The 17,902-nt window shown below is 46.2% G+C and overlaps 1 protein-coding gene across 1 annotated transcript in view; it reads right to left on the bottom strand.

The window, feature by feature from the left end:
- Positions 1 to 348: 348 nt before the first annotated feature.
- Positions 349 to 17,902, bottom strand: part of whrna (whirlin a) — a 31,857-nt gene continuing 14,303 nt past the window's right edge. The window contains exons 4-16 of the mRNA XM_042337554.1: positions 16,702 to 16,920; positions 14,536 to 14,661; positions 14,199 to 14,407; positions 11,706 to 11,742; positions 9,022 to 9,057; positions 7,824 to 8,036; positions 7,321 to 7,527; positions 5,049 to 5,120; positions 4,202 to 4,714; positions 4,024 to 4,108; positions 3,528 to 3,715; positions 1,326 to 1,448; positions 349 to 919 (exon numbers count right to left, since the gene is read on the bottom strand). Of these exons, the coding sequence (XP_042193488.1) occupies positions 737 to 919; positions 1,326 to 1,448; positions 3,528 to 3,715; positions 4,024 to 4,108; positions 4,202 to 4,714; positions 5,049 to 5,120; positions 7,321 to 7,527; positions 7,824 to 8,036; positions 9,022 to 9,057; positions 11,706 to 11,742; positions 14,199 to 14,407; positions 14,536 to 14,661; positions 16,702 to 16,920 (2,211 nt within the window). The 3' untranslated portion in view covers positions 349 to 736. The remainder of the gene's footprint in view (positions 920 to 1,325; positions 1,449 to 3,527; positions 3,716 to 4,023; positions 4,109 to 4,201; positions 4,715 to 5,048; positions 5,121 to 7,320; positions 7,528 to 7,823; positions 8,037 to 9,021; positions 9,058 to 11,705; positions 11,743 to 14,198; positions 14,408 to 14,535; positions 14,662 to 16,701; positions 16,921 to 17,902) is intronic.

Genomic DNA, 17,902 nt, shown 5'->3' with positions numbered 1-17,902 from the left:
GTGGAAACAGAACGCCCTCTGTTAGGGAGCTTCCCTCCCAGTGGAGCCCTCCTCAGCCTCTCATCAGGAAAATGGAGCGTTTCTGCTTGGGAGAGTTGGGGTGATCTGTTCTAAACGTGGCAACTCTGAAAATCATCACAATGAGATGTTGCCTTTATCCTCTACCCTTAGCTGCATTTACCCAGCTGGGTGAAGGATGCCCGTCAGTAAGCAATGAGAATGAGGAAGGAACAGCACAAAAGAAGGAAAACGAGTGGAAAGAAATAGTCTTTGTTCCAGTTATGAACAAGGACCACTGAAAAGCCACTTGGAGGAGCTCCAGACATTTGGTCGAAATGGTCTCATGGTTCAGCCAACACTATGATCTGTAAAGTAATCAATGTTCCCGATTCAAGTTGATTCGCATAATCAATAATTAATATTAATCAATTGCAGCAAAAGAAAAGTTACGGAATTAACTGTTACATCCAGGTAAGTTTTTCAACAACCGGTCAAATAAGCTGATCAGCATTGAAACAAGGAATTCCATAGAGCGACTTGTATTTCCACTCATTGTTTGGTGTGTGGGTCATCGATCAGATCGATTCAGTCAACTGGGGCTTTCCAAGATCCTCAATAGAAAGAGATGTCAATACTGTGTTTGGAGGTTCTTCATCTCTGCTGTGAAGCCTGATTTCACTTGATTTCACAAGAGGAGCAGTGTTAGCAGCAGCGTTCACCATCTTTACAGTGTTCCCTAAAGTGCAACATTGAATTCTGTTACCAGGAAATCCACGTAATCTCTCTCTTTGGTTTTAAACGCTTCCGCGATTCTCCTCGCCGCCTCTTTGTGCTCCTTCCCGTAGAGTGTAACGCCGTTGACCTCTAAGATCACATGGCCCACCCTCAGCTTGCCACAGTTGTGTGCTGAGCCACCCCTCTGACAAGGAAACAGAGGAGAGAGAGAGAGAAGTGTTACCTATAGAGTGATTATCTGAGAAAGGGTCTTGAGTTCTGAACCTATTCATTATCAACGGAGTGTTAATCCCACAGTCCCTTCACCTTGCCCCTTCCTTTGCCTTGTTCAAGGTCCATCTCAAGACCCTCCTCTTCGACTGTACCTTCTGTCAACCTCCCACTCCCGCCCTCCATTCCTCCTGATCCCAATCCCCAGCTCACATCCAAATTCTTGACTGTCCAGCACCTTTGGATGTCTCCCCAACGTGAACAGTGTTGTGTAAATATAATTTGTTGTTGTTATTGAACCTGTTCAGTGATTATCTGAGTCAGAGAATTAAACACTATATTTGTCCAGTGACTCTGTGACACGGAGCTAAACACTATACCTGGATGGTGACTATACGAGGCAGTGGTTGCCGAGTGTTGGCTCCTCCTTCGATGGCGATTCCCAGTGTGGCCGCGCTCTTGGGGACTCTCACTAGGACTGAGGTTGGCTCTAACAGCCCCGGCTGCAGCAGGAATAAAAAACACACACTAATAAGTGAGAGAAAAATAAGAGTTTTAGAGGATCTTTCTCTTGGAATGAAAGGACCCCCTTTATCCATTCCCACCATATCCCCATCGATGTTTATTCAACATAGATTTACATCTCAAATAAAATTGGCTGTTTGTGGGACACCCCTGGGTGCAATTGGCCTCTGAATTTCACCCACAACATACACAGTCACTCCACTTTACAGTGTATCCTGTGAAGCGCTTTGAGATATCTTGATGACTTGCGAAGGCACTATATCAAATGCAAGGATTATTATTGTTATTATTATTATCACCTCAGGAATGATCCAGGAATTAAGTGCATTGAGAACATCTTAAGCCTAATGTCTGGGGATCTGAACACGTAAACCATAACAGGTTTACAATTCTTCCAGTAGTGACCCACGTATTAATATTAATAATAATGATAATTCTTGGATCTAATACTATTACTGTAATATCAAACCATCTCAAAGTGAACGCTTTGTGGGCAATTGCTGCCAAGTGTAGTGACTGTGCACTTGTATGCAACTGTAAGGAACTTGCCGTGTCTGCAGCTAGTCACACCAGAGGGTCGCTGAGGAGAGACAGAGCCTATTTATTGTCTGTGCGTCAACTGGTAAATTCCCCTCGGACATTACTAAAATCAATTAAAGTGCATTAGAGCAAAGGGAATATAATAAACTAAGCCCAATGGAATTGCAATTTTCCAATGTCTGCATCTTCCAGGATTGAATAACAGCACAAATGTGCTTTGCGAGCTTAAACAGCAAGCAGAGTGTCAGAGCTGCTGGGGAAAGACTCTACATCTCCAGGGACAAGATATTGAGACTGAGTTGAAAGAGGCGATGGATTGTCAGCTGTCATTTCCCTGTGAAGATTACTGTTAATCACACTTGTCTAATCCTAACAAATTGACACCTAAATCACTTTTCTCATGGCTATACATAGACTACTTTACAATCTGAAATGTACAAGACTTGAATATTAAACACACCGAACCTGCAAATCAAAGCCTTAATGCAGTCCCGGCTCAACTACAGCCCGTGGGCAGGTTTCAGATTTTTATGGCATAAATCAAGAAATATTCAATCAAGAAAATGTATTTTGTTGGCCGACCAAAAAGATTAGCCACCCCTGATCCAATGGGGAAGGTGGTCTGAGCTTCCAGACAGTGCTCTCAATGGCAAGCTGGATAAACTCCCAACAGTTACCCCAATTCACACTTAGTGATACCCGAGCCTTGGCTCTCTCCAACATGCACCGCATACTCTCCGGGATTAAGTAAGCAGGTTACAAGTGCAAGTGTGGCACTCAACAATGGAACCCTCAAGCTAGATAGGATACCTGGGTTTGATTCCTGGCAGAGTGAAACCTTAGGCAAGTTTCCTTACTCCATACGCCTGATAATAATCCCTCAAGAAAAAAACAACAATAAATTGGTCATTTTCAATCCACGACTGTTTGTGGGACACTGCTGTGCGCAATTGGCTGCCGCATTTCGCCCACAAATATACAGTCAATTCACTTCTGTGAAGTGCTTTAAGACGTCGAGAAGACATGAAAAGCGCTATCTCAAATGCAAGGATTGTTATTTATTATCATTATTATTCCTCTTAAACACAGTGATGAGTTTCTGTGTGTATCAGATACTCGGCTGAGATAAAAAAATAGGCTGGGAGAGGAAAGTTAATTAATTGCACATTTAATTAATTGTGAAGGAAATGTAGTATTTCTCGAGCACCAAGCTGTCAGCCAAGTCCCACTCAGCAGATATGCCTCAACAGAATGTTGCAGCACAGAAAGAGAGAGAATGTTTTTTTAACACACAGCCCGTCGAATTCTGTAAAGACGGGATCAAAAGGGGTCAAAGCGAATTCTTTGCCTCAACCTTTCCCTGTTAACTTCCATTACCAGCCAATCCACTGTACGGTGTATCCTGTGAAGTGCTTTGAGACGTCTGAATGACGTGATAAGGCACTATATCAAATCCGATGATTATTATTATTAACTTTATTCCGGTGAAAGAGATGAGAAATGAAAGGATTACGTACCGGCTTTGAGGGTCCTTCAGGTTGACTCCCATTAGTGGGGGCGTCTTTGCCGGTTTTGCTCGTCACGGGGACGGGGCTGGTGTCCTTGCTGTTCCCCGCAGCGTCACACACGTCCACTCCACTGTCCTCACTGAGCGTCTGCCCACTGTCCGAGAGCTGGGACAGGGCCACGGCTGTTGGGAACAGGGAAGACCACCTGTTATTGGTGGGAAACCAGCTCCTCATTACCATCCCCCGTTACCCCAGTAAAGACCTTAGTCATCACGGAACTCGCGCACATCACTTGTCTTGTCCAACCGCAAACCACAGGGACCATTTTACCATGAGCTCCCACTGGCTCAATGTCTGGCTTCTGTCTCAGTCACGGTTTCTTTTCTTGTCAGATAGACAGTGTGACTGGCTACAGGGGAGCACAGTGTAACTGTGGGTGCAAAGATATTGAGGGTGCAACAACACCGTGTGCAAGGACACTCTGCAAAGTACTGGGTTTTCAGATGACACTTGCCTCTGGATTGGGGCAACGCACGGACTTCGTTGACATCAGGCTCGCTGTTTGGCTGGTGGACTTCCACCATTATATAGTGCTGATTGGCCGATGCAGGCGGTGGGGGAGGCAGGGGTGGGGGTGGGGGAGGGGGAGTGGCGTGGTACGGAGGGGGAGGAGGGAGAGTTATGTGGGTGGAGGATTGAAGAGCTGGGGGCAGCCGGGATGGTGATGGCGGATGGAGGGGTGGGGACGTGGACTGGTGAGGGCTGGGTGGCCTACGAGTGGGAGACCTCACCCTGGGGAAGGGGCCGATGGGGTGCTGCGACACCTGGCAGAGCTGAGCCCCCACCTCGCTCCTGGCGCTGGGGGGCCGGGAGGAGCCGTGGGCGGAATCATCTGTCGACATGACCGAGGACGAAGAGAAGGACGAGCGTTCGCCAGAGCTGTCAGACCCGGGCACCGGCCGGACCCCCGAGGGGCTCCGAGGGGTCGTGAAGAAGAGGCCGGAGTGTGAGGAGGTCTCGGAGGGTGAACTACGCTTCGGTCTCTCTTGGATTGTCCTGCGCTGCTGGGCGTAGCTGGGGGCGGGGGAGGGGGCTGGGGCGTGGCCAGCGGTGTGGCTGGGGGAGGGGTCAGGAGGGTCGGGGGGCAGTGGAGGTTTGAAGTTGGGGGGATTTTCAGAAAATGAACGGACATCGTCCTGGAAAAGCAAAAATCAATCAATCAATAAATAATCAATACATTGACAAATCAACAACAATAACTGGCATTTGTACAGCACCACGGTGTCTCCCACAGTGTCACCCACAGTGTCACCCACAGTGTCACCCACAGTGTCACCCACAGTGTCTCACAGCGAGTGTGGAATTCACTCCCCCACAGGCCAGGGGAGTCCATTGATGAACCAGGGAGCTGGAGATGCTGGTGACAACGCCTGCTGATAAACAACCAATGTCCAACGTGCTGCGGACATGTTTCTGGCCAAACCTGGTGACAGCCGCGATGGTGATGAACGTTACGGAGGCAGTGCTTACCAGAGAGACGTCTGGCAGCTGGTCAATATCTCCCTGCAGCCGGTCATTGGCACTTTCGAGGTCTGTATCGTTCTGCACATGAACACAGTGCACATGGGGTTAAATCTACTCGTCAGAGCCATAGAAAGGATAGTTTGGGTGGTGGCATTGGGAGAGGTGGTCACAGCGCTTGAGACTATTACACACCTGAACCCCAAGTGGTGTAGACCTCACCTAACGGACTGACCTCTGAGTAACAGTATGAGAACTCTCCAGGTATATGCTAGAGAGTGTGATCGACCGACCAACCGACCGACCGACTGACCGACAGGCTGATTAACTCCCTCTCCTTCTCTGTGTAAGAAGATACTTCCTGGTGTCTGTCCGGGACTTGTAGCCACTTTCCCTGCTCCTTGGCACAGCTGACAGTATCACTGATTTTTACTTCCTGTTAGATTTCCTCAGGCATGGTGGGCGGGGGGTTAAGTGGGGGGTGTGGGGGGGCACTTCTGACAATCAGCGGCTCCCCCAACACTACCACTGGAGGGTCAGCCTGAACCACGAGCTCAAAGTCCCTGAGGAGGGGGCTTGATCTGTAAGTTTCTAATCCACAGACGAGAACGAGGGTGTGGGTGTGGTTGGGGGGGTGGTAAGATGGAGGGCAGTTTGGTACAGAAAGGGCTCACAATGAAGCCTCTCACTCTGCTCCGCTGATCTCACATGGCACCCGTCAGCACGTGGCACGCTGCGTTGCCGGAGATTAACGTTCGGTGCCACTCGGCTTGTGTGCTGGGCTGCAGCCAGAAAGCTCAGCGTTATGTATTGGCCAGGCTCCAGTAATACAATTTTGCCTTCATTTTAATCTACGGTCTCCAAGCTCACGCATGCAGACAGACATGCATGAAAATATACAGCTGGATAAGCACAATTATTGTTCAACAGAAACATGGAATTGCATGGAGCCACACAGCACGCACACTCAGGCTGTTCTGCTCCTGTTCTGTTCAGCCCAACTGGTCCGTGACACTGTTTATAATCCATGTACTCCAGGTGGAAAAATTGGGAAAAAAAGACAAAGAAAAAAGAAATTGCAAGCAGAAGCCAAACAACCCTACACATGTTGCCAGCCCACACTGTCAGTGTGTGTCAGCCCAGTGCAGTGTTAACGTTTTTGCCTCCGAGTCAGAAGATTGTGGGGTTCAAACCCAACATTGTATAATGCAGCGCTGGGGGGGTGTTTCGCTGTCGGAGGTGCCGTCCTTTGGATGAGACCTTAAACTGAGCTCCCTGTCTGCCTGTTCAGGTGAACGTTAAAGATCCCATGGCACTAATTCGAAAAGAGAAGGGAGTTCTTCTCTCCCCCCCCCTATCCTGGCCAACAATCCCCCAAATAAAATTGGTCATTACTCCATGGCTGTTTGTGCGACACTGCTGCGTACGATCGTGCTGCGGTGTTTGCCTACAAATACACAGTCACTACGCTACACAGTGAAGCACTTTGGGAAGTCCTTCTGACGGGAAAGTCGCTAAACCAAATGCAAGGATTGATTGTTATTAAAAAAAAACACACAAGAGCAAATAACGTGAGTAACGGGTTAGAACCAGGATTGTCTTCACACAAAAACAGCTCGGCAGCTCTAAGCATAACAAAATCCTTCCCCCGACTCACTCCACACTAATGTCAAGCACAGCACTCGAAAGCATACACCACACTGAAAGCCACTGGTACCTCCATAAGGTCTATTAACCACAACAGTCGTTCCTGTAACAAGCAGGTATCAGGATGTGCACAGGAGAAACAGAACAAGGGTTAATGCTTGAGTAGTTTCCAACACGGATAAACAGCGAGTTCTCCCCACAGGAGCCGAGCGAGGAATAAAACACACAAATAGCGGCTTCTCTAACTCTGTGAAGGCTGTGGGCGGAGGTTGGTGTGGGGTGGGGGGCAATTTAGGTTCCACATGCAGTACCAGCTGAGAGCAGCAAACTTACACATTCATACATATACACAGAGATGCACACACACACTGATACACACGTAATCATATATACGCACTCACATACGTACGCACTCACACAGACGTGCACTCACATGCACACGCACTCACATACATACACACACCCACGCACACACACATGAAAGCAAAATAACACGCAAGAACATTTCAATTGGTCCAACGTAAGGAGCTGGTGTCAGAGAGAAATGATTGGCACTATCCAATCCGTCAATGTTTCAGCAAAAGCCACTCAACACAGCACCAGACATACCATTGAGGGGGATGTGGATACCTACCCTGGCAGAACTCAGAGTCGTAGACGTGTAGTAACTAACAGACGATGATGCCGTGTCCCCATATGACATGACAGAGTAGGAATCAGTCCCAGTGCTGGAGTTCTGCCGAGCTTTCATTGACTCAATCTCACGTTTCAGGACTAGATTATCAAATCTGTCCAGATCTTGGGCTGTGATTACACTGCGGACCTCAGAAAGCAGAGAGAACTGCCAAATAGCAGAGAATGCGTTTACTAAAGAAAGAGTTAAAAAAAAAACTTTCACACATATTTGTTACAGTCTCAAAAATGAACGGACCTCCGTTCAGACACAAGGTGGAGGGGAAATTGTGCCAGAGAGAGGGAGAGAGAGAAAGCTCTTTGTGACGTCCTCCTGACGTGAAAAGCGCTGTATGATAATAATAATCCTTGCATCTGATATAGTGCCTTAACATGTCGTCATGCGCTTCAATAATCAATATTATTTATCATAATAATTGCTAGAGAGGTTCACTCAGGTCCTACCTTGGCATGAGTGTTGAGGAGCTCGAAGAGAGCCATCACTAGGGCCTCGATGCTAATGTGATTGTCTTTGTACTCGTCCAGGTAGTAGCTCATGGTGGCTCGCTCACTCTCGTTCAACAGGTGCCTGGCCTGTTCATCCAGCATGGCCCTCGCCTGGCTCACCAGGCTGCTCAGCATGACCTGTGACCCCGCCAGACCCTTGTAAAAGATGGGCTGAGCGGCCAACAAATAAATAAAAAAAGAACATAAATAATTGAGAAACAAACAAACAAATAAAAATAAATATACATACATACCTATCTACCTACCTACCTACCTACCTAACTAACTAACTAACACGCATTAGTTCTTTGTCGCAAATAGCCACAAAAGCACCTTCTCTCGTCTCTCAACATTCAGGGTGTTGGTGTTGGCAGGAAGGAACATAAGTTAAGAATCTACAGCACAGAAGGAGGCGATTCAAGTCTATAGAGTCTACACTGGCTCTCAGAGCAAAAGCTGCACTTTCATACCCACTATCCTTATACCTCTTCAAGCCTCTATCCTTCATATATCCATCTCCTTCCCTCTTGAAATGCCAACAATGGACTCTGCCTCTGCCTTCTCACTTGGCAGGGCATTCCACGTCTCAACAACTCTCTGTGCAAAAATAATTCTCTCAAACTCTGCTTTCAGTTCTTACCTTAAGAACTACCTCCCCTTCCCCTTCTCGCTTGCTTTGCTTGGAGTAAGACCCCACCAATCATAAACTATTCCCCTTCAGTCCTTCCCAAACCCTTGTTCTTCACACGTCAACCCAATTCCTTTTAAAACAACGTAACAGCTTGTGGTAACCCATTCCATATCCCAATCGTGTGTGGTGTGTGTGTGTGTGTGTGTGTGTGTGTGTGCACATGACTGTGTGAGTGTGTAACCGAGCCCCAATTTTCTAACCTCTTCCTTTTTGCCCCAGGTCACCATCTTGAATTTATGCTCCAGGATATAATGGTAACACTATTTAAGCAGACACCAGCTTTCAGTCCATAAAGGTGGACCACGGATGGGAGTGGGGCTTTGGCTCTAAGTGTCTCAGCTCTGCTTGGGACCAATGTTGACCCCTGGACAAGGCTTAAAGCAGCTCACAGCCTTACATCAACGCTCCCCCCCCCACCTTGGTGGTCACTGCTAAAGTGCCCTGATCTCTTCCTATCGGCTCTACCTGGTTGTCCTCATCAATGAACCCGGCCATGTAACGCTTCATCAAAGAGAAAGCAGAAAGCGAGAGAAAAGGAAAAGAGATTTTAGTCAAAGGCGTTTTACACCAGAGAGTGTGTAAAGAGTGTGCGAGTGTGTAAAAAATATAAAAAATATAAAGCGAGTTCGTCACAACTGATGAACTCTGTCTTACCGCAGAACTTCAATGTTTTGTTCACAATCGCACAGGAGAAAAACGGTTAATAATATTTGTTCAGTTTAAGGATTTGGGAGTATTCCAGGGAATGGGAAAGAGTTAAACCTTTCCGAGACATTACCCTACGTGAAAGACACTACATAAACGCTAGTTGTTGTTGCTGTTTTAATTGGGTCAAGACAAGGCTGGCCAATAATAATAATAATCCTTGCATTTGATATAGCACCTTACCGCGTCTTTGAAATGTCTCAAAGCGCTTCACAGAACATACTGTAAAGTGAATTGACTGTATATTTTGTGGATGAAATGCCACAAGACGTTCAATTGGAAACTTGCCCAGTGAGGTCATTGGGAAATAAAGTGAATTACAACAACGTACGACTTTCAATTAAAGACTGAAATTATGAAGCAGAACGTTTGCTATTTCCTGATCCTCATTCGTTGTCACGGTGATCAGAGAGTGTTTCCATCTGGTCTGGACATCCTGGAGTCTTTCTGTGCTTTCTGAGCTCAGCAAAACATACCAGTGACCGGAGAGATGGGTTTCACGGGCAGACTGATTAGATCTGCAATGTTGTCTTCGAGCAGCAAACCACAAAGTGCAAAGGGCCTGGACGAGAGGTTTGAGACGTTCTCATAACTCATTCCCACAATCTCAAAAAGCCAGACACGTGACATTTCATTCTTTTCAAGACCTAATCATGAGGCGTCAGTCTGGCTCAGTCACTAGCGCATTCTGGCCTCTGAATCAGAAGGTTGTGGGTTCGAGCCCCCCCACCAACCCCATCCCCCGCGTCGGGGACTTTGAGACTCACATAGTCTCAGCTGTTGATCTCAAGTCTCTGAGAAAGGCTCAAGTGTCCGTGCCAAAAGAGATTTCAATTTTGAAAAGTGTTTAAAGGAAAGCCTCATTGGTTCTCAATTTATTTGAAAACAAGTCAGCCTCTTCAACCCAAATTGTTCATCTCCCTACCACCAATGCCCCAGTTTCTGTTTGCCTGACAGAAGGGGATGAGAGAATATGCCTTTAATATTTAAAAGGCTTCCAGCCATTGCTAATGAATATACAATCTCATCCCAAATGATTAAAGGTGAACGACACCTGCGTTGAATTCACGATTTGTGCAGCGCGGTTTCCAAAGCAAAAAAATATAATAATGCTAACTCTCTCCACCAATCCTGGGAGGGATTGTGTGACTGTGGTGAGCGTGGCATTGTGCAGCCACTTACCCACATCCATAATGCATACCACACACCGCAATTTCCTGTGCATTTCCAAACCCAATTTACTATGTGCCTCATGCAGCAAATTGCCGCAATTTACTGGAGACCCCCTGCATTCTGTAATTTACTGCAGGCAGAGTGCTCCCTCGCGCTCTCTAGTCTAGCTAATGCTCTCTAGTCTCGCTAGTGCTCTCTAGTGCTCTCTAGTCTCGCTAGTGCTCCCTCATGCTCCCTAGTCTCGCTAATGCTCTCTAGTCTCGCTAGTCTCGCTAGTGCTCCTAGTGCTCCCTAGTCTTGCTAGCGCTCCCTAGTCTCGTTATCATAAATAGCTCAATTTTGCTTTGTTACCTTGTCTTCCCAGCAAATGATGAAAGCTAATTCAATGTTAATTTCATTCCCATTCAGTTCATGAATTCCCCCACACACACCCCCACACATACCCACACACCACCACACACACCCCTATACACAGCCACACCCACACACATTCCCATACACATCCCAACCCTCCCACACAAACCCACGCACACCCCCACACACACCCCCAAGCACACCCTCGACTACTCAGCCTTGGTGTGTCCGTACCCGGGAGTAATTACAACTTCATTAACAAGCGATTACAAGGAAAGTGTGATAAACGGGAAAGGTGATCAATAATTCAAATTCATTTACAATTGTTACGACGCAGCAATTTATGTCAAACCAAGAAGTTAGTTGCTGCTCTTGGACTCCAGGAGGAAAGATTGGGTTCGAAGCCGGTGATATGTGCTGTGCTAATCACCACTGGTGATAATTAGTGAAACTCTCCACACCCCACACTCCCTACCTCATTCCCACACTAAGTTGCTGCTCTTATTTACACATCAATTAGAATGCTTACATACCTCTACTGACCTGAGACACATCTTAAGCACTCTGGAACGCTGCCCTGTGTGTGGGGCGCTGTATAAATGCATATTGTTGTTACCGGTGAATTGACTGCCGGGCACTCAGTGGCCAGACAATCACGCCATGTTGCGATACCGAGTGTCGCCTTCCCAATAAGGTGTCAGCCTTTCCCACAAGTTTGTCCACTTTAAAGCTTTAAAGGTGGAGATTCAGACCTTACATGTATTTTGAATCAGAGGAGAATATAATGATAAACAACAACAACAACAAAATTACATTTTTAAAGCGCCTTTCACATCGGGAGGACGTTACAAGGCGTTGAACAGTCAGGGATCAGGACTCGAGCGTGAAAGAACAAGAGGAGAAGCACTGAGTCCTACCTTAGCCGCAGCCTGGCCAATGTCCTCCCCAGGGATCCTGGAACGGAAACATGAATGTGAAATGATTTTACCTTCATGAATAACGCTCTGACTTTACTGCATCAAATAACCTTGCAATACCCTCTACCTGTCACACTGCAGTTATGTTTTTTCAATGGTTATTATTATGGCCTGTGCTCTGTGAGTCTCAGTCACAGTGTACACGGCACTCACTCACTTGGCTACAGTACACAGCAGCTCAACCCAAGATATTGAGGTCTGACCAGACCACACCAGGCCAGACTACGACATATAGTTCTTGTCGTAACAAACCAACTGCCAGCAGTGCAAAGGAGAGCAAAGAGGGTGCTCCCCAGTGTTAGAGGGAATAATAATAATAATCTATTGGATATAGCACCTTACCATGTCATTGAGACATTTCAAAACGCTTCACTGAATACGCTGTAAAGTGAATGGACTGTGTATTTTGTGGGCAAAACGCGGCAGCCAATTGCGCACAGCAGCGTCCCCACAAACAATCGTGGATTGAGTGATCAAAAAAGGGATCATTACCCCCACGTGACTGGTCTTTGGGAGCTTTGGGACATCCTCCTGACGTGAAAGGCGCTCTATAAATGTAATTTTGTTGTTGTTGGTGGTGGTCTGTCAATCGCCTAACAACCAGATTGTTAACTGGGCAATTGCAGAGCGAAGGGCGAAAAATGTGCGCGGTTTCTCCCTCCGCAGAGCACCGCTGACCAGAGTGATCTGGGTGGGATGCAAATCGCACTGGGATACGGGTACGCTGCCTGGCACTCACTGTTGCCGTTTCTCAAGGTTAATCACAATAGCTGTTGGCTGGAGGCTGCAGAGAAATCCATTGCCTGTCAGCGTGGCTGACATTAACAATCGTTTTCCCTTTAATTAAAGTTAAATGTGAACTCATCGCTATTCCAAGGCCGAGCTGTCCTGCGCTTGTTCAATTAAGGGACTAACAATGAGCATCAGCGAGAGCTGGGAAGTCACTTTGTCACCTGCCCCTCTTGGCTGTGCAGGTCCATGATTGATTGCCACGATCGCTAAACATTTCCCAACCAATATGTGTTGGAATATGTACGTCTGGCAGCTCAGCACAGCAAATCAACACCTGCCACACTCCATTAGAGTTATTGTTTTACACACACGCTCACACCCAACTCCAGCAGGAGTAGGTGGGCACCACAACCACAAGGCTTGTTGCTGGGCTGGTGTTGAGTATGGGTCTGGGGAAAGGGGGCCTCACCCCATCTCTTCTGTGGCGTCCAGTCAATTGGTGCTGAGTTTAAAGCCGGGTTTTAGTAATAATAATAATATGAGAGGCTCAGGCTCTGGAGTCTATCAAAGGCCAATCAATCTAAACACCTACGTTATTTATTGATGATAAGAAATATATTGCAGCAAAAAAGTTATGATTTGTAGCCCCTCAAAACAGACCCCCTTCCTGTTAACAGACTCCATCTCCAATAACAGACCTCTCTCATCCCCCCCTCCACCTTCCATGTTAGGCCTTCAGTTCAAACCTTAGCAAGAATGAACTGTAAGAAAATTAAAAGGGTTCAAACCTTGAATAACAGAAGCAAAAGCTGACTGAGATCAGAGAGGTTGACCTCTAACCATCAGTTGTGCAGAGAATTGGCCTTAATCTCCACACAGAGCCTACATTACATTAGTCACTGATCCTGACTTTACACTGTAAATACAGGAGAGTGCCTGGGATTTAAAGCCAACATGATGCAACATAAGGCCAATGCACTTAATGCATTTAAAATCGCTCGGTAACTAGGATAGTGGTGGCCCCATTAGGTATGTTTTGTGGGGGAGGGAGTTGGGGTGGGTGGGGGGGGGAAGATGGAATATTTTGATTCAATTGTATTAATCACAGCAGAACCAGGGTGAGCGCTATTGGCTTGATGTGGTCAAAGGAACCATGAGGAATTGTAGTTTGATTTACAGTTCAACAAAACTGCTTCTGTTCAGACGCTTGATGAAGGAAGAGGCCACCAATTTGGACAAAAACAACTTGAATTTATATAGCGGCCTTTCACCCCGGGGTGTGGGGTGGGGATTGAGCCTCATTCTTGAAAAGATATGCCTCAGAGGGGATCTTGTGGAGTTATATAGATATATATAGATATAGATATATATAACTTTAAAAGCAATGGAAAAGGTAAACCCAAAACAATGGGTTTAGGACGCATCAAGACAGCAGGACAAGAGGACTAACAGGGTTACAAAGGCGAATTACAGGACGGTCACCGGGAAGCACTGAATACAATGAAGTAACTTCTAAATACAATTATCATGATTTTTCACATGTTTTAGTTGTTGGTCAGTGCACTGTAAAAGGAAACATGTGGGTGGGGGGTTGTGGGGTAACATGACTTTGTGAACACCCTGTGCAACATAAATTGATAGTATATAGTGCGTGCGTTATAATGTGGTATTAAGAGCTGGAGACATAAGGCTGGGACTTACCCTGTGTGGCCTCCAGAGGTCACGCTCTCGCTCAGCTCTGAACCTGAGATCCACTTTGTCTCGTCCACGATGGTGCGAGCGTGAGGCAAGCGGCCCACATCCTTTATGGTCATCATCAGGTGATGTGAGGACTTCAAGATGCTCACAGCCTCATCATGAGGGATACTGAGGAAGCTTCTCCCGTTCACCTCTAAAATCTGGTCCCCGACCTGGAGGGCAACAAAACAATCGCCAAAACATCATTCATCAGGGTTCGGTGACTCAAAATCATGAAATGCGTTGGGTTCAGAGAGACTTGGCCTCTGGAGAGACTCTTATACAGAGTTAATGATGGTACCTTGAGGCCCGTGTGTTCAGCTGCGGATCCCTGGTCCACCCCAGTGATGTAGATGCCCAACGCATACTCAGCACCGCCTCGGATCATCAGCCCCAGTGACTTCCCGTCATCCAGGACCAGGTTCACCTGCAAAAGGCCCAGACGCGGACGGTGGTGAGACAGGAGCCGATCAGATAATTACCCTCCCATTTGTAATGGAATGTGCAAGCCCCCCTCCCCCGGGGGAGACACAGCCTGTTTACCTCAATCCAGAAAGTATTAGGTGCTGGTTGGTAAGAGACAAGGCTTGGGGTGAGTGTGTTGGGGTAACTGCTGGAGCCTGACCGGCTAAAATCACATCGCCATTGAGTGCTCTGTCTGTCAATTCAATGTTTTTTTTAACAGATTCATCATGTTAATTGACAGAAACAACAACCTTATGAGTAAACTTTCCCCTCAAATCTTCCTCAATACATTAAAACACCACCTCATAGGCTTCAAATAAACCTCACTGGCTAAATACAGTAAAAGATAATGATAATAAATTATTCATAATAATAATTTGCAGACTTCAACATATCTGAGAACTTAATTCAGATGACAGAAACATTGGTTAGTTGTACTACAGTAAGATTGCTTCCCATCTAGAGCTCGGTTGCCAAAGCACTCATCATTTTGCTAATAATTAAACTGCAGTCAAAGTGAATGATTAGGGTTATAACAATAATCTTCCAGCACATACTTTGCATTTTATGTTCATTATTTCTGCATTTGCATTCCAGTTTAAGAGCACACTGTGTGTGTGTGTTTTTTTAAAAAAACAATAAAACTCGTTTGGACAGTAATTTAATTGGGGTGTCTGGGGCGAGGTGTGAAATGTGATCAGCATGTTGAAAGTCGTGAGCAGTTCACAACTCCAGATGACAATAATTAAAACCGAGGCACGACTAGGTCTCAGCAGGAAGTTCATGTGTAATGCCTGGGCCAGATGAAAGGTGGGCTCAGTTACACAGCAAATTATTCTCAATTGGGGCTGGAAGGATAGATTGAAGCTGTACAATCCACACTGTACAATAGCGCAGAGGGTAGGAGGTTGGCCGAAGGCACAATCGAAGAGGAAAGTCTTGGTATCAGAGGGTATTTTGTGTTTCTAGAGGGAAGTACACAGGGCATGTCTCTCAAGATAAAGGTCTTGAGAGAAGACGTCTCAAGAGGAGTCCATAAAAGAAAAATAACAATAATCCATACAGCGCAAACCAGATGGAGATGAAAGTTCAGAGTGCTGCTCTTTCTCAAAACTACTGAAAAGAGCAACTTCGTCACAGCAACAAGCATAAATATTCACAAGCGTTTTATTTACAGCTGAACCTCTTGAGCGTTTTTCCCCGCTGTGCTGTGCCCAGATCTGATGGTGACCCAGTCCTGCCCACTGCCCACGCGGACTGCCAGGCGCATGTGCCCAGGGCTTCTGCCCGTTTTGCATTAGAATGAGCTCGTCCTCCCAGCCACACAAAATCGTGAATGAACAAAAGATCAAAAGCATCAATTCAAACGAATAATTCATTAAGTGCAATTAACTGTTCTTAAAGGCACACTCCACAAGTAATCAGACTGCAAGAACTCTTTAAAATAGCTGTTGGGACAGGATAATAATAATAATAATAATAATAATAATAATAATCCTTGCATTTGATAAAGCGCCTTATTACATCGTTGAGACGTCTCAAAGCACTTCACAGAATATACTGTAAAGTGTAGTGACTGTGTATTTTTGGGGCAAGGATATGAGGAGGGCAGAGTGTGATGACATAGATGGCATGGCATTCGTATGTAATGAACCATATTAACACACGCCATAATTTCGAACCTGTTCTTCCTCCCTTGTCAGAAGGACCGTCTGGCAAGTCGAGACCAAGAAATATTTCCCAATTTTACCTGACCGCAAATTTCAACGTAAAATGGCTACAACCAACCCCCAGCTGGAGTCCAAATCCCTGACTGTCCAGCGCCTTGGGACATCCTCCCGATGTGTAAGGTGCTGTGTAAATGTCATGTGTTGTGTTGCTGTTAAAACCGAGTGTAATTTGGAGCCTGGGAGATGAGCAAGTGTCTCTCAGTTCTCCCCATCACGGCCAACCTCCCCTCGCGGCTCCCCGTCACCTGGCGCTCAGGGAGGGAAGCTTTTACCTTCTTCTCATCTCCGTCTCGGAGCAGCTGGAGGTTGCTTCTCTTCTCGCTGTCCTTCCGCCGTAATGAGCTGCTCTGGTGCTCCAGGAGGTCCCCCGGGGGGGAGACGCTGCGGCCCAGAGGGTCCACCCAGGTGTACACGTGGTTGGTGATGTAGCCCCCCGGGATACGGCCGACCGAGCGCACGTGCAGGGTCAGCTTTTTGGAACCTTTCAGCACCTGGGAAAGAGACAAGTACAATGAGACTCACACAGCAGTGACTGCTGGTCAAGCGCTTTGAAACGTCCTTCTGGTGTGAAAGGCACTATATCAAATACAAAGATTATTATTATTATTACATGGGTATCTGAGCAAAGGTGTTTGCATATCCACGTGTACATGTGCAGCTCAGTTTGCACACTTTTTGCATATGTTAATTTATAATCCACGACTGTTCGTGGGCAATTGGCTGTTGCGTTTTGCCCACAAAGTACACAGTCACTACACTGTGAAGTGCATTGAGACGGCTCGATGGCGTAATAAGGTGCTATGTCAAATGCAAGGATTATTATCATTAACATTATTAATATTATTATTACAGGCGTGGGTCTGTCTATTCCGTGTGTTTGTGGGCGCTAGGCCATTTGTGTGTGTATTAACGAGAACAGTTAAACCGAGCAGAGAAATCCAACGAGTAGATTGAATGCACCGCAAATACCATAAAAAAAAGTAAATCATTTTTAGCTGCAAGGATTTGCACAAATGCGATCAATAACTCACAGAACGAAAAATTCCATTTGTTATTTATGAGATTACGCAACGAAGGACCAGAGCCCTCGCCAAACCCTCTTTCGTGCCGGGAAACGTGAACTGAGAAATTGCCGTAAAATACAATATTAGAAAAGAGCAAAATCTAGTTTACTGTCATGTGTGTTATTTACTATGGTTCTGCTGTGCCTTTACTGTACGACAGGAGATGAATTGAGATGCTAAGAGGCATTTAGCTAATGTATGGACGTTGTGTGTGTAATCTCTGCTAACAAATCTCACTGCCTCGGACAGAATGAGGACGCCAATAATTTAAGCACTGATTGCCATTTTGCATGATCAAACATATTGATACCATTCTGCTGGCGTCATCCATTGATTACATTTTTTTAATTTAAATTTAAAAATTGGAATTGAGGTACAGACCGGCCATGATCTAATAGAATGGTGGAAT

This window comes from Callorhinchus milii, unplaced genomic scaffold (assembly GCF_018977255.1).
Source record: "Callorhinchus milii isolate IMCB2004 unplaced genomic scaffold, IMCB_Cmil_1.0 Scaffold8, whole genome shotgun sequence".
Taxonomy (NCBI): domain Eukaryota; kingdom Metazoa; phylum Chordata; class Chondrichthyes; order Chimaeriformes; family Callorhinchidae; genus Callorhinchus; species Callorhinchus milii.
The sequence above is the reverse complement of the archived record's forward strand: the minus strand, read 5'-3'. Positions and strand labels throughout refer to the sequence as shown.